Source organism: Somniosus microcephalus, chromosome 15, assembly GCF_052327205.1.
Source record: "Somniosus microcephalus isolate GS21.2 chromosome 15, FLI_Smic_1.0, whole genome shotgun sequence".
NCBI lineage: Eukaryota > Metazoa > Chordata > Chondrichthyes > Squaliformes > Somniosidae > Somniosus > Somniosus microcephalus.
In genome coordinates this window covers 55,478,638-55,503,676 of record NC_141001.1, presented here as the reverse complement: position 1 = coordinate 55,503,676, position 25,039 = coordinate 55,478,638, and the positions used below count along the sequence as shown (strand labels likewise).

Sequence of the window (25,039 nt, the reverse complement as noted above, 5' to 3'; positions counted from 1 at the left end):
TGGCCGTCTAGAACAGAACATTTCACATTCTTGCAACCTTTATATGAAGAAATTATTTCCAAGATTTTTTTTTTAACCAGTGTGGTTCTAATTTTAAGATCATGTTCTAGATCCCCATACTTGTCAAATTCCTTCAATATTTGAATCAGACAACTTCCTAATCTATAGTTTTACCAAAACTCTTCCTTACAGATACCATCCTGGTGAATCATTAGTAAACTCGTCCCAAGGCTGGCGTATCTTTCCTAAAGTCAGGTGCCTGCAATTGAATGCAATATTACGAATTTGGTCTAACAAGCATGCCGTATAATTACAGTATTATTTCCTTACATTTATATTCTATACATCCTGTGGTAAAGCCTAGCATCCCATTAGCCTTTTTGGTCCCTCTTTGTACCTGTGAGCTAGCTTTTAATGATGTATAGTCCTGGTGCCCTTAAATCCCTTTGTTCATCTATTCCCCTCCCACCCCCACTGACCGCCCCCATTCCACCCTAGTGCTTCAACATTGACTATAATTCCCATCCGCCATTCTTACATCCAAGATTTACTACCTCACATTTTATTATATTGAACTGCATCTTCTATTAACAGACCCATTCACTCAATCTATGCTCTTTTGCAATTTTCTAGGCGTTTTCATAATTCACTATACCTCCTAGCTTAATATCATCTACAAAATTAGAGATATTCCCCTCTATTCCCAAATCCGGGTCACTAAATGTAGAGTGAAAAGCTGTGACCCCATTATCAGTTCCTGAGGACATCACTTGTCACCCAGTGTTGTCAGATACAAATAACATAACTCCTTTAGTAAAGTAAATACAGGAATCCCTCCCCAACTGTGGGGGATCCGTCCCTGAAATCCCCCGCGGTTAGTAAAACCGTGGTTGGCAAATTCACTATAAAGACATGTAAAAAGAATATAAATAGCTTAGTCCTAAATGAAAAACCGCGGATACGTGAATTTCATGGCCGCGGTTGACAAAAATTGTCGCAGAGTGGAAACCGCGTATATGTGAAATCCGCGTATGGCAAACCCGTGGTTGGGTGGGATCCCTGTAGTGTAATGAAAAGGATAGCCTTGTTTCCAGTGTTTAATGCTGCTTTAAGTTGTTTGAAAGAAAACAATAAGGAACTTCTACAAGCAATGAATGATATAAACAGCTAATCAAGCATTTAATTGCAACCATATATAAAAGATCCAAACCCTTCAAACAATTTTACACTTTAACAGAAAGAAGAATTGAGTATTTAAGAGTATTAACGTTTTTTAAAAATTGAACTCTGTTCACCTCAAACTGAAAGACATTAAAATGTACACTGAAATGTTTCTATGGTAATGATTCTGTACAGGTAAAGAGGATGTGAAGTCATGTCAGAAGGTGGTCGTGAGGATGACCATACGAAAGAATGATTGCAGAAGTAACAGACCTGTAAGTAACAATTGAAATAAAAGAAAACATGCTTCTTATACCCGAGCCAAATTCTCCTCCCCACTAAATACCATTTTCTTATTAACCTCACGCTACAGTTTAAGATACACTTAGTAAAATGCAGGCACTGTAGGATTCCACTAACATTTGGGATAATCTGTACGGTTCCAAAGCATAACATCCCAGAGATGTGCATGGATGTTCTGAAAAACAAAGTATGGAAAATTCTGTTTGTGCAGTTACATTTTGTAACCTTGAACAAAGCAGCTCGTACCATTTGGAAAAACAAGGTAATTGTTAGATCCGTGGTTCAGTGGATAAATAATTACACGGATGCTGTACATAAACAAATAACAGGTCTTTACTGGAGGAGGGCAATCTCTAGACTGGAGTACAGAGGCATGCGCACAGCTTATATACCGGTGTGGTTACTGCCGGTACTACAGTATACAGGAGCTGTAAAAAGTAGTTCTGACTTAAAGCACATACACTACAATTCCTCCCTTTTTAGATTAATAATACCCCCTTAATATTCAAATAGCAATTACATTTTTACATGTACATTCAATAACAAAAGTCCATTTATAGATTCAGTCTTTGGGGCGGCTTCCTGACCCTTTCGGGATAGCGCCTTTCCAGAGGTTCTTGTTCTTGGTGCAGAGGCGATTCTGACCCCCTTTCATCGGGTAGTTCATCGAGTTCCACTGCTACTGGGTCTGAAGTAGATACTACCGGTATGTCGGGTTCATCACCAGGTACTCGAGACATGGGGTTGACGCATTCCTGTGATGCTAAGATCTGATCGACGTGGCGTCTCACAATGTTCTCCCCGACATCCACTGTGTACATTAATGGCCCCTGCCTTGTACATATTGTTCCGGGTTGCCACTTCTCTGTTCGATAGTCCCGGGCCAAGACTGGTTGCCCTACACTGAAGCTCCTTGTCAGCTTCTCGTTGATGTGCTGGAATTGTTTGTCCTCAACATTTCTTCGCACATTTGGTCTGAGCAAGTCCAGACGAGATCTCAACCTTCGGTTAAAGAACATCATGGCCGGGGTCTGGTTGGTAACTGCATGTGTCGCGTTTCGGTAGGCTAATAAGAAATTGTCCATCTTATGCTGTAGTGGAATTTCCTCATCGCACATGGCCTTTATCGCCTTCTTAAAGGTTTGTACGAACCTCTCAGCCAATCCATTGGTGGCTGGATGATACGGGGCGGATGTGTAAGGCCTTACCCCATTCCTTTTCATGAATTTTTGGAACTCATCGGACACAAACTGTGGTCCATTATCAGAGCAGATCTGCTCTGGCAACCCGTTTCTGGCAAATATGGTCCGTAGGACTGCAATCATTTTTTCTGCAGTGGTTATAGACATCTTTATCACCTCAGGCCACTTTGAATGAGCATCCACTGCTATTAAGAACATTGAGTCCATGAATGGACCAGCGAAATCAATGTGCACCCGTTGCCATGGAGAGGAGGGCCACTCCCATGGGTGTAGAGGGGCATGTGGTGGTGCATTTTGGACCTTCTGGCATCCTAAGCAGCTCTTAGTTAGGTCTTCGATTTGTTGATCGATTCCCGGCCACCACACATAAGCCCTAGCTAGGCTTTTCATTTTCACTCCCCCCAGATGACCTTCATGTAGCTCATTTAGCACTCTCTCCCTTAACCTGGGTGGAATCACCACTCTGGATCCACTGTCCCCTGACATACTGACAGCTGTTCTCTTCTGGATGAGAATGCTGGCAACAGTGAGTCGCCATGTGTTGGCCATCCCCTCACCGTCAATTCATATACCCGTGACAGCGTCGGATCATTGCGGGCCTCCTTCTCTATGTCCGCCTTTGTTACTGGCAATCGTTCAATTATCGATGAATAAAATATCTCGATAGGGTCCACTGCTGGTGCTTCCTCCACAGTAGGCAGTGGCAGGCGCGATAGCCCATCAGCATTCCCATGCTGTCTCGTGCCTTTATATTCTATTTCATATTGATTCGCCCCTAGAAACAGGGACCATCTTTGTAACCGCTGTGCAGTCATTACTGGCATGCCCTTCTTAGGATTAAAGATGGAGACAAGTGGTTGGTGGTCAGTCAGCAAGGTGAACTTCTGTCCATGCAGATAGTGGTTGAATTTTTTTACTCCCCATACTAGGCTGAGGGCCTCCCTGTCAATCTGGGCGTAGTTGCACTCGGCTGAGGTTAGTGACCGAGACGCAAAGGCTACTGGCCTCTCCAAACCGTCCGGGAATTTGTGCGACAACACCGCTCCAATGCCGTAGGGTGATGCATCACATGCCAAACGAATTGGTAGTGCTGGGTTGAAATGGGCCAACACCTCTTTTGATGTGATCAATTCTTTACACTTCTGGAAAGCTCGTCTACGTTAGTCATCCCACTTCCATGGTACCCCTGTTTGCAGTAGGGTGTTCAGCGGGTGTAATACCGTAGGCAAATTTGGTAAGAACTTGTGGTAATAGTTTACCAGCCCGAGGAACGACCTCAGTTGTGACACATTTTCCGGTGCTGGAGCCTTGACTACTGCCTCTATCTTGTCAGGGGACTTATGTAACCCCTCTTCATCGATGACGTGACCGCAATACGAGATCTGTTTCTGGAAAAACTCGCACTTGTGGCGATTAGCTCGTAGCCCATATTCCTTTAATCTGGCGAGCACCTTCTCCAAGTTAGCGAGGTGATCACCGTCATTTTCGCCCGTGACCAAGATGTCGTCCAAATAACACTGGGTCCCTGGAATCCCTTGCAGGACCTGATCCATCGCCCTTTGCCAGATAGCCAGAGCCGAGGCTACTCCAAACACCAGCCGGTTGTATTGATGGAGACCTTTATGGGTGTTGATCGTAAGGTAATGTTTTGAAGCTTCTTCTACCTCCATTTGCAAGTACGCCTGGGCTAGATCAATTTTTGTGAAGCGTTTACCACCAGATAGCAAGGCAAAAATATCCTCAATTCGTGGAAGCGGATATTGCACCGTGTGAAGGACTGGGTTCACTGTCACCTTAAAATCCCCACAGATGCGGAACTTCTTTGGTTCCCCAGGCGTATTACTCAATGACCTCTTCATTACAGGGACGATGGGTGTAGCCCACTCGCTCCAGTCCACTTTGGACAGTACTCCTGAACGTTCCAACCCTTCCAGCTCTGCTTCAACCGCTGGTCTGATCGCATAAGGCACTGGTCTGGCCTTCAGAAACTTTGGGCTTGCATTATCCTCTATTTTAATTGTTGCTGTTATTCCTTTTAGTGTTCCTAGTCCCTCCTGGAACACTTCTTTTGCGTCAGTTAGCATTTTTGACAGTCATCCAGGTGTGACGTCGTCATCCTTTTTGGCCTCCACCTTCAGTGCCTGTATGGAATGCCAATCTAAATGTATCTTCCAGATCCATTCATGTCCTAGCAGTGGTGGTCCTCCATTTGGCAATACATATATATCCATTTTAGGTATTTCCTGACCTTTATATGTCACTTTCACCCTTATTTTTCCTTTGGGGTAGACTTTTTGCCCCGTATACGTCTTCAAGACAATCTCTGTAGCTTTCAAGGGTATGTGTGAAAATAGCCGCTTGTAGTCTCTTTGATTTATGACTGTTAGAGCTGACCCTGTGTCCAATTCCATTTCCACTTGGACTCCGTCTATCTTGAGTGTAACCCAGATAGTCTGGTGATCCTCCATTTCGGTTACATTATGTAGTTTCAGACAACCCAGCTCCTTGCTTCCGGAGTCTGTGTCACTTTCCTGTTCGTCTGAACCACTGTCCATCACCTGGTGTACCTTTTTGTACTTCTCCTGTGGAGATTTCTTACTGTTGGTTTTCTTCCCAGACCTGCAGACTCTTGCTATGTGTCCTGCTTTCCCACACTGTCTGCACACTTGGTCCTTGAACCAACAATCTTTCTGGTCATGTGTTGTTCTGCCGCAGCGATAGCACTTCCCTGTTCCTTAGGTCATTTCGTTGGTGCCATATTCTTGCGGTCTCCGTTGTATCTCTGCAGCGCCCCTTGCGGCTGCTTCATGTGATACTGCCATACTGAAAGCTTTGTCCAGCGTAAGGTCCTTTTCTGATAGAAGCCGTTTCTGGGTTCCTTCACTTTGTAGCCCACGCACAAACTTGTCCCTTAACGTGTCTGCTAGTCCCGCTCCAAACTGGCAGTATTTCGATAGCTTGCGCAGTTCCGTTAGGTACTCTGCATTGCTTTCGTCTTTGTGTTGGTTCCTTTTATGGAACTTAAATCATTCTGCTATCAGCAGTGGTGTGGGGTTTAAGTGGTCCTGTAGGATTTCTACTATGCTTTCAAAATTCTTATTTACCGGCTTCTCTGGGGTTATTAGATTTTGCAGTAACCCATAAGTTTTTGCACCCATGGAATTTAACAGAACCAGTGCTTTATTAGCATCTGGCACTTCATTCGCTCTGCAGTACACCTCAATACGTTCCACATATGTCGCCCAATCTTCGACTTCATTGTCGAACGTAGAGATACTGCCACTCTTCGGCATCCTTGGTTGTGCGTTAACTATCACCAATGGCGCCTCCCGCGCTTCCCGTTCTTCTCCGCTGGCACAAAATGGCATCTCCCGCGCTTTCCTTCCTTCCCGCGCTCGCCCGTCTTCTCCGGTGCAGCTTCGCAAAATGGCATCTCCCACGCTCTTCCTTCTCCGCGGCTCAATGGCGCCTCCCACGCTCTCCCTGCTTCTCCGCAGCTCAATGGCGTCTCCCGCACTCTCCCTGCTTCTCCGCGGCTCAATGGCGTCTCCCCTTGCTTCACCCCGCGGATCCTGATCAGCCCGTGATCCCTGGCTGTGCTCTGCGCGTTCTTCTCTTGATATTTGTCGACGCCGCTCAGTCTAGAACCCGGCTGTTTCTTACCCTCTCTCTCTCCGGTTTTGCAGTATTTTTCCTCAACGCCGCTCGGTGATCAACCCCCGGCTGCGCCCTGCTCTCTTCACCCTTTTTCTTACCCCGTCGACGCTGCCCGGCTCTCTCTCTCTGCCGTCGGTCGGCTCCAGCCGCCGCTGCTCGGGAATGGTCTGCTCTGGACCTGTCGTCGGTCTCTTACTGCTCGTTGGGGCTGGGGAACCAAGCCCGGATCTCCACAGCCTCCCCAGTGAAGTTGGATCTCTGCCTGACTGCTGGGCGGTTGCTCGCGGTCGGCGCCCGTGTTCCTGGACTCGACTATTTTTTTTTGTTTAATGTTGCAGGCAGATTCGCATCAACACTCGTCGCCACTGTTACATCCGTGGTTCAGTGGATAAATAATTACACGGATGCTGTACATAAACAAATAACAGGTCTTTACTGGAGGAGGGCAATCTCTAGACTGGAGTACAGAGGCATGCGCACAGCTTATATACCGGTGTGGTTATTGCCGGTACTACAGTATACAGGAGCTGTAAAAAGTAGTTCTGATTTAAAGCACATACACTACAGTAATAAATTAACCAATGGCATAAGGAAGTAGGTGACAGCGTTGGGTCATGCTAGGTGGTAATATGGGTCTGTACACAGTCCTTTTCCAAAGGTAGTTTCGTTCGAATGCCAGCCCAAGCTATCGAAAAAAGTTTCCTTTTCTTTCATGACTGTAAAGGGCCAGTTATAGTGCATGATTTGCAAAAATGTAATATGAACATTAAGTAAAATTAATATACAGCATAATGGGTGGATTCAGTTCAATAGCAATAGCTGTTTCAGGAAGTTAGCACACTGCTAATCATAAGAACATAAGAAATAGGAGCAGGAGTAGGCCATACGGCCCATCGAGCCTGCTCCGCCATTCAATAAGATCATGCTAAACTTCTGCATAAACTCCACCTTCCCGCCCTATCCCATATCCCTCGATTCCCTTAGAGCCCAAAAATCTTTCAATCTCAGTCTTGAATATACTCATCGACTGAGCATCCAGAGCCCTCTGGGGTAGAGAATTACAAAGGTTCACAACCCAACTGAGTGAAGAAATTTCACCTTATCTCAGGCCTAAATGGCCGACCCCTTATCCTCAGTCTATGATCCCTAGTTCTAGACTCACCAGCCAGGGCAAACAGCCTCTCAGCATCTACTCTGTCGAGCCCTCTAAGAATTTTATACGTTTCAATGAGATTACCTCTCATTCTTCTAAACTCCAGAGAATATAGGTCCATTCTATTCAATCTCTCCTCATAGGACAGCCCTCTCATCCGAGGAATCAATCCAGTGAGCCTTTGTTGCACCCCCTCTAAGGCAAGTATATCCTTCCTTAGGTAAGGAGACCAAAACTGTGCCCAGTACTCCAGGTGTGGTTTCACCAAAGCCCTATATAATTGCAGCAAGACTTTCTTGCTCTTATATTCGAACTACCTTGCACTAAAGGCTAACATACCATTTGCCTTCCTAACTGCTTGCTGTTCCTGCATGTTAACTCTCTGTGATTCATGTACAAGAACCTCCAAATTCTTCTGAATGCCAACATTTACTAGTCTCTCACCTTCCAAAAATATTCTGCTTTTCCATTCTTCCTACCAAACTGAATCATTTCACACTTCCCCACATTATACTCCATCTGCCACCTTCTTACCTAATCACTTAACTGGTCTATATCACTTTGTAGCCTCTTTCCGTCCTCCTCACAGCTCAACTTCCCACCTAGCTTTGTATTGTTAGCAAACTTGGATATATTACACTCGGTCCCTTCATCTAAGTCAATGATCTAGATTGTAATTAGCTGAGGCCCAAGCACTAATCCCTACGGCACTCTATTAGTTATACCCTGCCATCCCAAAATTGACCTGTTTATTCCTACTCTCTGTTTTCTGTCCATTAACCAATCCCCAATCCCATGAGCCCTAATCTTGTGTAAGAACCCCCTATGTGGCACCTTATCGAATGCCATCTGAAAATCCAAATATACTACATCCACTGGTTTCCCCTTATCTACCCTGCTAGTTACACCCTCAAAAAACTCTAATAGATTGGTCAAACATGATTTCCCTTTCATAAAACCATGTTGACTCTGCCTTATATTGTGATTTTCCAAGTGCCCTGTTACCACATCGTTAATAGTATCTGGCATTTTTCCTATCACTGATGTCAGACTGACTGGTCTATAGTTCCCTGTTTTCTCTCTCCCTCCTTTCTTGAACAGCGGGGTTACATTTGCTAGCTTTCAATTCATGGGGACCGTTCTAGAATCTAGGGAATTCTGGAAGATCAAAACCAATACATCTGCTATCTCTGCAGCCACCTCTTTTAAAACCCTAGGGCATAGGTCATCAGGTCCAGGGGATTTGTCAGCTTTTGGTCCCATTAATTTTTCCAGTACTTCTTCTTTACTAATATTAATTCTTTAAGTTCCACAATCTCATTAGACCCTTGGTTCCCCACAATTTCCACTAAGTTCTTTGTGTCCTCTACTGTGAAGACAGAAACAAAATATTTGGTTAACATCTCTGTCGTTTCCTTATTCCCCATTATAATTTCTCCTGTCTCTGCCTCTAAGGGACCCATGTTTACTTTCACTAATCTCTTCCTTTTTACATACCTATAAAAGCTCTTACAATCTGTTGTTATATTTCTTGCTAGTTTACTCTCATATTCTATTTTCTCCCTTTTCATCAATTTCTTGGTCATCCTTTGCTGATTTTTAAAACTCTCCCAATCCTTAGACTTAATACTCTTTTTGGCAACATTGTAAGCTTCTTTCAATTTAATATTATCCTTAACTTCTCTAGTTAGCCATGGCTGTATCACTTTTCTAGTGGAATTTTTATTCTTCAAGGGAATGTATATTAGTTGAGAATTATGAATTATTTATTTAAATGTTTGCCCATTCTGAAGAATAATTCAAATTAGCATCAATTTGTAATTTGCTAAATAATGAACATCTTCTTGGTAAAAACATACATTTACATTTGAACAAAGCTACCGTGGGCAGAATACTTAACAAAAAGGAAAGATTTTTTTTTAAAACATTCTTTACCTCAACTAAGAACAAATGCAAAGCAGTCATTCAACACAGACTAAAATTATTTTCCTAAGAATGCAAATAGAGTTCTGATCTTTGGGGTCATCAAAAAAAATGAGGCAGGGAGTAAGAAAGAGCAAAATCTTAACCTCTGAACTGACAATTCCAATTTGGCTCAGTTCATTGATACTCAGCGACATATTAAAGCTATAAATCACACATAGGCTTAGGTTACATCTTTACAAAGCATTCATATATGTGTACTATAAGTGTTACATTATTATGATTAACTAAGTGGTCCCATTTTGATTTGAATTACCAAGCCAAGGATGAATCACCCAGTGCTGTCCAAGCCAGCTACCACCAGCCTATAATGGCTGAAATTCTACCTAAAATTACAAAGGATATTAAATAGTATCTCCTGACTGTCCACATCCAAATATTTAAATTGATATTGATCTGTTGTGAGATTTGAAATGGGAGAGTAAAGTGTCCTCATCCCTGTAGTGTATGTACCCGTCTACCTTTAAGGGAACTATTGAATGTAACCGTTCACCTTTAAGAGAACTACTTTAGGTGTGGCACTATTTGTTTGGCTTCTGTATACTGTAATACCGATAGTGACCACACCAGTATATAAGTGTTGTGGCAGGATTGCTGGGGCAGATTCGCCCGGACCTTCGAATAGTAAAGACCTGTTTGTTTGTTACTTCTGAAGTCTGTGTATTTATTAACTGCACAACCCACAGACTTTACAATCCCAAAGTGGAAACTAGTCAGAACAGCCATGTTTCACCGTCACTGCAATGATGTCACACACAACCTGCCTGATTCCTTTGTAATGGAACAACTAAACGTAACATGATCACTATATTGACTATTTGGCAGACATGAAAGCTTTTCCAAAAGCTTTAAAGATACCCTTTTAAATCACACAAAATTCTCTGAAGAAACTCTAAAGCAATAAAGGCTATATAGGGCTGTCTACAGGGAAATAAAGGTATTAATTGTAATCACACAGATTCACTCAGTGAACCAATGAGTTTGGGTTCCTTAAACTCAGAATTGTACGTTTGCCTGATGATTACTAAAATTCCACTTAGAACTTTGCTAAAAAAATTGCATTGAACATGGTCTGTTATACAAATCTCATTTCCTGAATGCCACATAGCAGTGATACCTTATCGACTAAAACTAACATTAGAGATTAACTTGTACCGGTGCATACAGTTCCTGGTATGCCAAGTTTTTAGTTACAGTCAAGCCACCAACAGAAAAACCAGGCATCTCCGTGGGAATGAAGAAAAGTTGAGAGCCGTTTTCAAGGCCTGCTCCTGTGCACCTCCTGGTGATCAGCACATGAACAACAGGGGCAGCAATCTGGCCACTGTTGAGTAGGGAATTATATTTTGGTGCAGAAGTGAAGAAAAATAAATAAGCATAGGGAACGGAAATAAAATGATCATAATTGGTGCAGTAGATGTTGAGTCCTCAATGGTCACGTACAATTCCCACAAGCCACTGACAAAACTCTTTTTTTAATGTTGCATTTGTGTCCCACATAGCTGCAGAACATTGTGGAAAAAAAGCTGCTGCTGTCAATCACATCACAAAGGTGATGATGTAGAACATGCATCAGCATATGTATCACTCCACATTCAAAACAGAAAGCAACATAAAATAATTACCAAACCTGTAAAGCATCATTGTTTACTGTATGAATAGAATATACATCAGCAATTGGAGCTTTACAGGAAAAAAAAAGTAGATGAAGAAGAGGAGGGTGCCAAGGGTAGATCCTTGAGGGACTCCAGAGGTGGCAGTGTGAGGGTGGGACATTCACCAGAATCCAAGTTCTCTGCCAAGCAGCCTGGTTCTTGATGTTCTGCAACTCCAAATCTTTCTGCCTACCTGATTCAGATATCAGACTCATCACCTCCCTAGCTATCAACCAGTACTATTCATGATGTACTTTTTGTAAACTATTGTCCCTGATCTGTTGATTACATTTATCACATCAACGGGTTGATATTTCCACTGGCCTGGCAATGTAACACGGGCTCAACTGATATTCCTGGTCTATGAAAATATCAAATATATAATTGCTTTCAATTCAAATCTTCCTCAAAGTTTATATGTTTTAGGTACTATGCAAGTATTACATGCCAAATATCTTTACTCACGAAATTACCATAATACTGACTTCACTTGTGGAGATATTTATCAAATTACATGGCTGGCTGGGGCAGATTTTCTATCATTTTTGAAAATTGCTGTCCAGTGCGAATTTATTAAAGCTCAAATAGAAGGGTTTAAATTCTTAATATGATGGGAACTAATGTCAGATTTTAAAATTTAACATTCAGTCCAAAGGTATGTCATGAAATCACCACACAACAATGACATTGCTGTGTATACCATGATTACAAACCTGGAAAAGTATCCTGCAGGACGCTTGGCCCTGATGACGGTGCTCCTTTAACTATTACATTATAGTGTCTCAATTGGTAAGGGCTATGCCCAATTGTGGAACTGTGACACGACAGGACACATTTCAGGATCAGTTGTGGGTCTATATTAGCTGAATACTAGAATAGCAAAGAGAAGCTGTAATTGGCTTTGGTGGTCTCAGGCTAAATATGTGGGGTGGTGGGTGGTTACAGGAGTAAACACTTGATAACTATCCAGAGATCTCTGCTCCACTGTCAAATGTTGTGATTACACTCCAAACACCATCAAGGATCGCACAAGAAGAATGTACACTTGGATGAGGTACCAGGGTGGCTGATGCCTGTGGATCCATACTTCAGCAGAAATGAGCATTTTCAGAAAAAGGAGATAATTGGAAGGGAAAGGGGAAATTATCATAAATCATTTGTCTGTATTGCATAAAATTAACACTTTGTTATCTTCTGTTTTCCAGGTAAATATAGTCTCATGCGATGGAAAGTGCCCCTCAGCTAGTATTTACAATTACAGCATTAACACACATGCCAGATTCTGTAAGTGCTGCAGGGAAATTGGGCTGCAGAAACGCACGGTGCAGCTTTACTGTAGCAGCAACTCTACCTGGGTCAATTACCCCATCCAAGAACCCACAGACTGTTCCTGCCAGTGGTCCTAGAGACTGATGGGCAAAAATGAACAAAAAAAAACCTGTATTACCTGTGATTCAAACAAAGGTTTGTGAAGATCTGTAGTTTGGTGCCACATGCAAACTACTCCAATTAATCCCAATTTATATTTAGGCATCTTAATTTTTATTTTAGTTTTACTGCCTTTTCTGAGGATTCTTTATTTCACCCCTTCACCATTCTCTTCATAACTATCTGGAACAGCCCATTGACAAAAGAAAGCTGTATCTTTTACTCGCTTAAGCTTGCCAAAGAAATCCAGCTATTTGGAACCTAACTTGTGCAGGTTACCATTCCTCCAATTGTCCCTGACTTTATAAACTTGCTTCTCTGCAAGTGAACTAAAAATAGTCTACCCAGCCTGAGGTGTTTTATGCTGGCACAATGTGCCCAAATGGAAAGTGTTCCATTCTCTGGCACTAACATCCCTCACCTAGATGAGCACAAACTTCACACAAATATATTTTACAAAAATAGCCTTTCACAAATCATAACCACATCATTTTTTTTTAATAAAACCCTTTTTTAATGAAAATGCAGGCATCTATCTATGTCATAAGGAACCTGTTTTGTACAGAACTGTTGCTTAGTCATACCAATGGGTTTATTAAAATATATTGAATGTTGTATTTTTATTCCTGATAATTTAGGGTAGTCACTGTGATCTTTACCTCAAATATTTTACTGTTTATGATTCTTTTGAAATTATATATCATAAGTTTAAACTTTGATTAAAGAAGATTAATGCAGCAGAAAAATAATCAAAATAGGTTTTGACATAGCTACCTGGTACATGGAGGGAAATTTGTTTATATACAGAACCCAAACAATCAGCTGTATATTTCTGTGCACTTTATTTAAACATTAAAACAAATAAAACCAAACAAACGTTCTTTGTATTTGTGTGTATCTGATATTTAGCCCAAATCATTCTGTTAAACTTGAGGAATTATTTTCTAACATATACAGTGTGTTGCTTTCCAATTATATACACAGAGTATGCTATTCTCTAACAGATATGAACCCTGTTGTCTATGCTATTTAAAAGAAAGACTTGCTTTTGCATTTATATAAATAAAGATGCAAAATAAATGGACAGGCAATTGTGATCAGCATGTCTGTGATTTTCCAATATGCACTGGTTACACGCGTGGCCCTGTGTTGTTAAATTTGCTCGATAGAGTATAGTGTTTTCTTTAATATATAAAGGATGTCTAATCCATAAAACTATCTTAACTCCCTTAAAATCTTTCATAATTTTGAAAACCCTTTAACCGTGTTCCAGTGAAGAGCCCCAATGTTACTCCTGTTGGTACCTCTCCTGTGCCTGTCGTGTGACTCGGTGTAACTTTCCGTTCATTATCATATTCAACTTCACTACTATTTCACCATGAATGTGACCAACGCATTGATTTTATTAGTATCGCACATTGTCTCTATCAGCTAACTGTAAACTGGACCTAATACCTGTAGTAAGGAAAGTAGAACAGGATTGGTTTAAAAAACAAAAGCATGTACAGGTAGACTATCCTTTATCCGCACTTCTGAATACTGAAAACCTCTGAAAACCGAAAGTTTTTTTGTGGAGCGTAAGTCGTGCGCACGACATAACCCGAGTGGCGCACGACATGACCCGACGCGGCCGATGCTTTTCTGACGTGACTTGCGGGCCAGCTTAGCGTAGGAGTCAGCCGATATCTGGCTTTCCCACAACTGGCAGTGGCAGTCGAGCCCCAGACCCCCGCTAAGTCAAGGAATTCAGATACGGAGCAGGGGGAGCTGTAAACAGACTGGGAGCGGCAGCACAGAGAAGCAGGAAGGGGAATGAGACACGGAGCAGGGGGAGCTGTAAACAGACTGGGAGCGGCAGCACAGAGAAGCAGGAAGGGGAATGAGACACGCAACAGTCGCAAGAGGTAGCCTGAACTTTTAAAATTTATATTAAATACAAATACTAATTACCAAATTAATTTAATGTTCAGAGTTTCCCAGTCTGAAATAATACCTTCTGAAATCCGAAAATTTCCGAAAACCGAAACACAGCTGGTCCCAAGGTTTTCGGATAAGGGATAGTCAACCTGTATTTTAATTTTATGATTCACTCAGAGATTGGAACTTCCATGTTGATAGTGTTTTTGTGAAGTTTTCGCTCATGTTCTCAAACTACGAAACATCAGCTGAGCGGTCCTGGAGAGATATGCTAAGCTGCTCTCTTCATATTGTAGGGGGTTTGCACAGGCGTGTTTGGTCAGTCAGCTTTGCCTCTGACTACCTTCCTTGAGCGGTTTGAATCGCTCGCCCCCTGGGTTCTGGACACCGGACTTAGATACAGGCAGCGATACAGAAAATCGAGTAGACAAGTGGTTTGGTGTAAAAGAACCAAGATTTTATTGAACTGAAAAATTATAACGATCTTACATGAGAAAATTACTGGTACAGCACACTACAGACATAAAATGCTTATACTTAAAGGGAATGGGGAACACACGGCACAATCGAGGGAAAACAACTGTATTAGCAATCCCCTTAATTCCCACCCCCTATACCTAACTAGATTAGACTATGAGGGGCCAGAACTTCATGCTCACCAATCCAAGAACTTGTTACGTTTAAAAAAAAACAGTTGAAGGTTTTGGGTTCACTCCTTGTGCACTCTGTGGCCTGCCAACGTCACGTGGTTCCAGCGCGCTGTAAGGGTGCCGTCCAGGTAAAATACCCCAATATTAAAGTCTCTGCCTGGGTATTTTACCTCACAGGACGGGCTCTTCTTCAGTTGATGTTCTTCCTTGGCTGATCCTGTTGGGTTGAATGAGCTGGACTGAGGGCCCGTTTATTCGAAGCCCCACGCGGTCTTCTTCATACAACCCGTCCTGGTTGTAATCTGGCAGTGAGTTGAGAGGCAGGAGGGAAGAGGCAAGAGAGCGAGTGGCTTCCTGATGGGCCCATAGTTATACCCCCATCGGGAGCCCTTATCTGCGCGGCAAATCAGTTCAGTCCTTTGATTTGGATGAGCTCGTTTAAATGTTTAAAAACGTTTATAAAAATGACCTGTAGAGTGATAGTCGTTACGTCTAAAGTAGCCTTGAAACCCTGGCCGTTGTTAAAGACAAGTTGTGAATTGCTCCCATTCAGGCTTAATGTCTCTGGTGAGCGGTTCCCGATTTAAAATGCAGAAATGCAGAAACTTAATGACTGGAATGTACAGTCTTTTGTCCATTTTATCAGTCCTTACAAAGTCTTTGATTAGTTTAAAACTTGAACTCCTTGACCTGCTTATTTTGCAGAACCTTTGTTTAAAAATCCCATTTGGCCTGGTCACGCGGTTTACCGCAGCCATTTTGGGTACCCTGGTTTTAAAATCAAGTCCATCCAGGGTCCCTTTTGATTAATAACTTCGGGGAATGTTGGAATTTTGAGAACCTTACAATATGCCATTACAATATTTTATGAATTGATCCTGTGAACATTACGGACAGTACCTACTGAAACAGACCACTCACTGGTACAGAATGCAAGTTCCAGAAATCTCTCTAGTGACTGAGGTTGTCTGCTGAAAGCTGGAATGCAACCTTTTGATTGGTCAGGAATGCTGCAGAGCTTCCTACTTCAAGGAGTAATAAAGCACTTGGGAGTGAACTGAAAGCATTTAATCTCAGAGCTCTGCTGGCATCAGAGCTACTCCACGGAATTGCGTTCCAGTAATTTACTGCCATTCTTATATTGTCCTATATCTATTATTTAGCTTCACCTTTCAACAGTCCTTAATGTATACTGTATATTTTTATCTATCCTTTTCTGTAGATAACAACACATACTGCCACAGGCAATGGCAGTCATCTGTCACCTCGCCCAAGAGCCCATTCTTCATGTGTTACCCTGGATAGTGAATGTTGGCAGACTATCTGACCATGAAGGGAATCACAGCTCAACCCAAACTATCAGGAGTGGAATCTGTGACTCATTTTTCTCAGGAACATTGAGGTTCATTATAATGTCCCTAAATCCTGCACTATAACACCTTGCATCTCCATGGTACTCCTCGTGTATTAAATAACATTTCAGAACACTTAAAAAAGTGGAAAAGGTGGGAAGAATTTAGAGTGGGGATTGAGGGCACTGTGACCTGTGACAGAAGGATTTTTATGGTAGAGAACACATGGTGACGTGGTTTACAGAGACCATTCCAGAGGACAGGGACTGAAGGAATGAGCTTTATGTCAAAGAGAAAACGGGTAACAAGGAGTAATTCAGTGTCCCCCTACTTGAGATTATGCAGCAGCACAGACCAGGGATTGAATCCAGGACTTTCTAGTTTGTGTGGATCAGTGCCATGTCAGATAATGCATAAACTCATAAAGTCACATTCATTGTAAAGGAAAAAAATTACGTCATTAAGATTTAAACTTTTGGTATTAAAGTGCATTGTTTTTAAATTTGTTGAAGACTGTGGATCTGAAAAGTCTGTAGTGAGATAAGCTGGAGGTTGCTTAAACATGGAGAAAGAATGTCAAAAGTGCACAAATCTAAGCTTAGGATAGTGAAGGACAAGACCCAGACGGCCCATAGATTGACATCGGAAGCAACCCTTATCCATTTATCTTAAACAAATCCCTGCTGTCATCTTCTGATCTATCCTTTCTCCTCCGAGTTCAAAGCAGCTCAGGCCCCAGGATTGCCTTTTTACTGCCTGTTTGAGGAAAATAATTAAATTAGAGGGAAATGAGCACTTGTCCTTGGTGACCATTTTAGCTTTAAAGTATTTTGAAGTCAAGAGGGTCTCATTAGTGGATTCTTTCATCCGATGTCTCATACGAGAAATAAAGACAGTCCAAGAACATGGAAAGTGAAAGGATGTGGACACCTGGGCAAGCCTAGTCAACTGCCTTCCACACCTCTCCTGATCTGAGGAATCTGATTATTACTCTCTTGTATACTTCAAGCGAAAAATGTTAAAGTTGTCACAAGGATAAATAGATAAACAAAAATCACAGTCATCACAATTAAGATAAAGTACAGTAGATTTATATCGGTAACAAACACGCAGTGCAGACTCAGGCAGCCTATATATTGTGCACGCATCATACAGGAGAGGTGCTCTGCTGTAACAGAAGCTGTACCCTGTTAATATGGAGCATACATTATCCCAATGATTTTCTGATGCTCCATTGGTGGCGAACACAGGTTGCAAAATCAGTCACACAAGCTTGCAAGCCTGATTTACATAGAATATACAGCACAGAAACAGGCTATTCGGCCATACCAGCCCATGTTGGGGTTTATGCTCCACTCAAGCCTCCTCCCAACCTTCCTCATCTAACTCTATCAGCATAACCCTCTATTGTCTTCTCCCTAATATACTTATCCAGCTTCCCCTTAAATGCATCTATACTATTCGCCTCAACCACTCCCTGTGGTAGCGAGTTCCACATTCACACCACTCTCTGGGTAAAGAAGTTTCTTCTGAATTCCCGATTTGATTTCTTGGTGACTATCTTATATTGATGGCCTCTTGTTTTGCTCTTCCCCACAAGTGGAAACATTCTCTCTGTATCCACTCTATCAAAACCTTTCATAATTTTAAAGACCTCTATTAGGTCACCCCTCAGCCTTCTTTTTTCAAGAGAATAAGAGAGCCAGGCTGTTCATCCTTTCCTGCTAGGTACAGGAAATTCTTGTTTAAACAGCACCTAATATCCGGAATTCTCTATTAACCGGCAAAATTCATACTCCGAAAACAACACCTCAATAACTGGAAATGTTGCTGAGTCCGAGTCCGAGTTTCCCAAGGTGGCCGAGTTAGTCAGTGGGGGTAGTTCTCCAAACTGCCACTACTCAGCTTCTTGGCGCTGTCGGAAATCCGAGCACCTCAATAATAGGAGTCTGACTCTCCTGCGCTGCCGGTAGTCTCTTAATCAAGCATCTTCCACCATCCATTTAACACAACATTCTGTAGGTGAGTACCCAATTATACAGCACATTTGCGGTTTTCCAGTCCGCTGGGACATCTCCAGAATCCAGGGAATTTTGGTAGATTACAACCAATGCATCCACTATCTCTGCAGCCACCTCTTTTAAGACCCTAGGATGCAGGCCATCGGGTCCAGGGGACTTGTCCATGTTTAGTCCCATTAGTTTGCCTAGTACTTTTTCTGTAGTGATAGTGATTGATTTAAGTTCCCCCCCTTCCCACCCCAATAGCCCCTTGATTATCCATTATTGGGATGCTTTTAGTGTCTTCTACCGTGAAGACCGATACAAAATATTTGTTCAAAGTCTCTGCCATTTCCCTGTTTCCCATTATTAATTCCCCAGACTCATCCTCTAGGGGACCAACGTTTACTTTAGCTACTCTCTTCCTTTTTATATACCTGTAGAAGCTCTTACCGTCTGTTTTTATATTTCTTGCTAGCTTACTCTCATAAGCTACCTTCTCTCTATCATTTTTTTTGTCGTCCTTTGCTGGTTTAAAAAAATTTCCCAACCCTCTGGCCTTCCACTATTCTTCGCAACATTGTATGCCTTTGTTTTCAATTTGATACCATCCTTTATTTCCTTAGTTAGCCACGGATGGTTCATCCTTCTCTTTGAATCTTTCTTTCTCACTGGATCCTTTTCAGAATATGGCAATCAGAACAGTGCACAGTACTCCAAGTGTGGTCTAACCAATTTTTGATACAAGTTTAGCATAACTTCACTACTTTTCAATCTTTTGGAAATAAACCCTCGTGCTTGGTTTGCTTCTGTTATGGCCTGTGTCGCAACTTTTAGTGATTTGTGTATTTGCACTCGCAGATCCCTTTGCTCCTCTACCCCGTTTAGAGTTGCAGCAGCTGCATCTTGCAGCAAGATAAAAGTTATAATTTGAAGGCTGCACTGATGACCAGTACAAGTCTCACTCTGCATTTTATTTAAACAAGTTCGATTGACTACTTTGGCATAAGTGGTCTAAAGTGTGGTTCCCAAGAGTGCAAAACCTCATGGATGGCACAAGTGTACTGTGCCGACAACTGAGCCACCTCCTGACAGACAGGGTGCTTCACTGGGAAGGATGCCCTTGTATCCACCTCATGCAGTAGCACATTCACTTTGCCTGTCATCAACAACAACAACTTGTATTTATATAGCCCCTTTAACGTAGTAAAACATTCCAAGGCGCTTTACAGGAGTATTATAAGACGAAAAATTTGACACCGAGCCGTATAAGGAGAAATTAGGGCAGATGGCTAAAAGCTTGGTCAAAGAGGTAGGTTTTAAGGAGCGTCTTAAAGGAGGAAAGAGAGGTAGAGAGGCAAAGAGGTTCAGGCAAGGAATTCCAGAGCTTAGGCGATATTCCCTCGCAGCGCCCAAAGAGGGGGGCGAGACACTTCCAGTAGCGCCCCGCTTCCATCTTGGGGCGCTACCATTCAATTTCAGCCGCGGGGGTGCTAAAAGTAGCGCCCCGGCGAAGTTAGCGCCCCAAAGGGGGCACGACTCAATTTCCCCCCCCTCCAGATATCTCGGGGGTGGGGGTTGTGGGGTTGGAGGAAATTACAGAGATAGGGAGGGGTGAGGCCATGGAGGGATTTGAAAACAAGGATGAAAATTTTGAAATCGAGGCGTTGCTTAAGCGGGAACCAATGTAGGTCAGCGAGCACAGGGGTGATGGGTGAATGGGACTTGGTACGAGTTAGGATACAGGCAGCCGAGTTTTGGATGAGCTCAAGTTTACGTAGGGTAGATCATGGGAGGCCAGCCAGAAGTGCATTGGAATAGTTAAGTCTAGAGGTAATAAAGGCATGGATGAGGGTTTCAGCAGCAGATGAACTGAGGCAAGGGTGGAGATGGGCGATTTTACGGAGGTGGAAATAGGCGTTCTTAGTTATGCCGCGGATATGTCATCAGACAGAAAGTTAAGTCCTGCTCAAAGCCAGACACATTATCGCCCTAAAACCAACTTAAAATACTGACACATTTATAGCTTCATTATTAAAGGTTCTTAAATAAATACTGCATGAGGAGTATTTTGACATAAACTTGCAAAGCTAAATATTGATATTTTCTTTGAGGCCTACAAACATCACATTTACTGGTCAACTTGGGGATCGATTACTTAATGTCACTATTTACTCATCCTGTAATCCCTTAGACAATAAGGAAAGTTTGTTTGGCACCACTTTCGAGAGCATAGCTTCTGAACATTACTCCTCTCTCTAATTGCCTTTGAAGCATCTAATTTGAAACCTAAAACCCTGTGTTTAAACTATCAAAACAGGGCCAAAGTAAGCTGTCTCTTCCTGCGATGAGTAAAGCTGTTCACTTCTAACAAAAAATAATAACAGCATATTGAGGTCTAGAATTTCTCAATCTGACGCTCGCTTTTATGCAACAAAGAAAATGTTTTCAAAAACAGTTTGCAAATCAGGGATTATAGTAATGAGATAACCATGACAACAGAAGTGGGTGGGGGTTATCAGCTGAAACCTGTCACAGACCAATTTTTCTTCACAGGAAGAATGATCAATTTTGGGAATGGTCTGGTTGGGTAATGGAGGCAAAATCATTAGATTCAGAAGAGGGGAGAAAATTGAAGGGCTCAAGAAAAAACTAGACCTTAAATCAGCATCTCACCAATCTGATCTTCCTCAATGAAACTGGGCTAAGGCCCATCACTAGGGAAGGGTATTGAGAGCTAAATCCTGTACCAACCCCTGCTGTATTTGACTGTGCCAAAATTAAGAAAATGTTCCATTTTACACAAACGTCCTTCGCCTTGATGAGTATCAAAGTTCACCTAATCTATTTTTTTGAAAGAAACATAATGTAAGGCATGGCTTGGGGCAAGGCATTCCACGTTGGATGCAGCAATAACTATGTAAAGTTTATCAGTAGGTTTTTCTCAAACATTGTGACCTGGAAACACTCAGATATGTGGTACATAGATATATAAACAACTCTAGTTAGCCCTTTGGTAGCCAAATGGATAAATGCACTGCCCATTGTAGTATTGAATCATACAGACAAGAAGGTCCTGACTTGCTGTCTGATCTGTGCTGCATTAGTTGATCACAGCTGGGGCCAGCAAATGGAATACAAAATAACAACAGAAAATGCTGGAAAAACTCAGCAGGCCAGGCAACATCGGTGGAGAGAGAAAACAGAGTTAACGTTTCAGGTCTGTTGAAGTCTCAACTTCCGAGTAAGACTCTTTAAACACAAAGTATCGTCAAAGGAAGACTTTATTAGTTCTTGTATACAAGGGAAGCAGACATGTAGACAATGGCTACGCTGACCACTTCTAAGATCATAGGCAAAAGGTAACATACTTATAGTTAAAGCAAGCCTTCAGAATCACATGATCGAAGTCTGAGATCATAATTAGTAACAAGAAAAATATAGTGTTAGTCAAACTGTAATCAAGGATAAAAAGGACTGGAACAAAAAGGAATGCCTATAGATAGGGTTATCTAATCTATAAGTTCTGTTCTTCTTTGACTCCCTATCCTGGTTTATACATGACTCAAGGACTCTCTTCATCTAGCTATGAGAAAGAGATAGGGAGGCTTACAGTATGTACCTTTGAAGGTCTTTGTTCTAATTAATGGTTGAGGTCATTTTGTTAATTGGAGAGTTCTGCTTTTTCAGCAGAACTAGCAATTACTAATCTATGGAAGCCATTTTGTGTTTTCTATTCTGTACCTTGTGAAGCCATTTTGTAATATAAAAGTACACTTCCTCATTCCCCCCTTTTGTCCTTACTAGGACAATCCAATCCTAAGGATTTTACTTTATTCACTGTGCTCTATTCAATTGCCGGGGCCTTTATTGTCTATTGATATATTTTGGGCATATGTCTGCTTTATACTCCTGCAGCTTATGTTAGCCTGCAGGTAACAGTCTATGTCCTGCAGCTTATGTTAGCCTGCAGGTTTCTCCTTTATTTCCTGCAGCTTATGTTAGCCTGCAGGTTGGGCATGACTAAACACCTTCTAAGGAGATAGGGAACAAACAGCTTACAGAGGAGGACTAAAAATGTTGTGGTGACCCGCACAGTTTATGCCTGACCTGTGGGGTCTTCATGAGCTCAAGTGCTCCTGGAGTCCTCTTTCTTTTCCCTAGCCTGTTGTTCCCAAGCTAGCCCTTAAAATGTTATCCTATTCAATCGTAATCCCTCCCGTTGTGTGAATAGGTATATGGGCACAGACCCGACAACTAGATTTGCCACCAGCTTTAGCATATTCGTAAGACATGTACAAAAAAGTATTCACGTGTAATTCTTGTTTCTTTCGGGATCTTTCCCCATCTCCTTGGCACATTATATTCGTCAGTCCAATCAGTATACAAAATATAAGTAACGGCTTCATTGTTTAGGTCCTTCAAGATTCAATTGTCTCTGTTCGGTGCCTTCTTGCAGTGGGATGCGTGTATCCAGGAAGATCTTTCCTTGACCTTTATGGCTGTGTTTGTTGTTAAGAGCACTTGACACGGTCCTTCAAAGCATGGCTGCAGGCCGTTCTTTCTTTTGAAAACCTTTACATATCTCCAGGTTCCAAGTTGTGGCACTTTCCTTCTGCTGGTTCCGTTTGAGCTTCCTTTACCTGTTGGTGAAAGCTGGAAATACATTTAGTTAATGCGATGCAATAGTTTAGCATATTCTCATCCATTTTGTTTCACCGTAAATGGTGCTGAGAATGGCAGTCTTAGGGGTCGTCCCATGACAACCTCATGTGGTGACAGTCCATTTGTCCTGTTAGTTGCTGCTCGCATTATCATCAATGCTAAGGGTAATAGTTCGACCCATTTAAGTCCAGTTTCATTGCAAAGTTTAGAAAGTTTATTCTTCAGCACTCCATTATGTCTTTCTACCAGTCCTGAAGATTGCGGATGATGACTGCAGTGAAAATGCTGATTAATCTGCAAAGCTTTACATAGTTCCTTTACAATTGTTCCAGTGAAGTGCGATCCCCTACCGCTCGAAAGCTGCATAGGTATTCCAAACCTTGGTATGATTTCTTTTAACAAGCACTTTGCTACTGTTACAGCATCGTTCTTTTTACATGGAAAGGCTTCGACCCATCTTGAAAACATATCTATAATTACCAATAAATACTTAAATCCTAGACATGGAGGTAAATCAATAAAATCCATTTGTAAATTTACAAAAGGGCCTGATGGATTCGGGTGGGAGGCAGACTGTACTTTCTCTGTTTTACCTGGATTCATTTCCTGGCATGTGGTGCACCTTTCACTGATTTGTTTTGCAATTGCCGAAATACCTGGTGCATACCATGTTTGATTAATATAGTCTGCCATCCCCCCTTTGCCCACATGCGTGAACACATGAACGCATCGGGCAATCCATGGGAGTAAAGATTTAGGAGCCACCATGCGGCCGTCATGGTGAACCCATACCCCTTCAGGCGTTTTAAAGCAAGAATCCCTTGCCCAACTTAACACTTCGTCCGAGTTAGCCTGTGACTGAAAGGCTAAAACATCATTAATAGAAGGTGGGTCATTGTCTGATTTTTGTTGACGCAGAACAAAGGCTGAAACTCGTGGCTCTGTCTCAGACAAAGCTGCTGACTTAGCAGCTCTGTCTGCACGTTCGTTACCCAGTGATGTCTGATCCCGATTACCTGTATGAGCCTGACATTTAATAACTGAAATCTTAGTGGGACACATTAGAGCCTTTAAAAGATTATTGATTTGTTCAGCATTCTTAATAGTTGAACCTGAGGAAGTTAGAAATCCCCTTAATTTTCAGATCTGTCCGTAATCGTGGGCAACCCCAAAAGCATACCTGGAGTCGGTATAAATATTAACGGTTTGATCAGTAGCCAGTATGCAAGCTCTTGTAAGAGCGAAGAGTTCTGCTTGTTGCGCTGAAAAGGATTGAGGTAGTGAGAGTGCCTCCACAATCGAGTGATCATCTGATATGGCATATCCAGCCCTAGGTGATCCCTTGTCATCCCTAAGGGCTGACCCGTCTACGTAGTACGCTAAGTCACTATTGGAAATAGGAGTTTCTGATAAATCTGTTCGGGGCTTAGTCACCAATTGGGTGATCGTTTCGCAGCAATGTGGAGTTCCGTCTTCTTCTGTGGGTAGCAGCGTGGCTGGATTCAAGGCCGAACATCTTTGAATTAGGAGATTAGAGTTGGATAATAACTCAACCTCATATTTACTGCTGCAGGCTGACGTCAGATGTTGAGTGGCGCATTTTGTCAATAGCACCTCAACTGAAAGTGGGACAAATAAAATAGTCCGGTGATTAAGCATGATACCTTGAGCTTGTTGTACAGCATAATAGGCAGCAGCTAGAATTGGCAGGCATCCAGGCAGGCCGCATGCAATGGGATCCAATTGAGTAGTCGTGTCTTTTCCCGTGCCTTCATAAAAGGCAGTGCAATGCAGATTCATGTGCCAGCTGTCTAATTTCAAATCCTTCTGGTACTCTGAGGCTGTGCTTGAGACACATTGCAGTGCTCCTACAATCATCATTAATGTATGGCTTAATTCTTGGTTTTTGTTTG

At 42.2% G+C, this 25,039-nt stretch overlaps 1 protein-coding gene across 1 annotated transcript in view; it reads left to right on the top strand.

Annotated features, from left to right (window-relative positions):
• otog (otogelin) overlaps positions 1-13,344 on the top strand; it is a 332,167-nt gene extending 318,823 nt beyond the window's left edge. Inside the window, exons 47-48 of the mRNA XM_086008512.1 lie at positions 1,357-1,436; positions 12,320-13,344. Coding sequence (XP_085864638.1) covers positions 1,357-1,436; positions 12,320-12,520 — 281 coding nt within the window. The 3' untranslated portion in view covers positions 12,521-13,344. The remainder of the gene's footprint in view (positions 1-1,356; positions 1,437-12,319) is intronic.
• Positions 13,345-25,039: the final 11,695 nt, after the last annotated feature.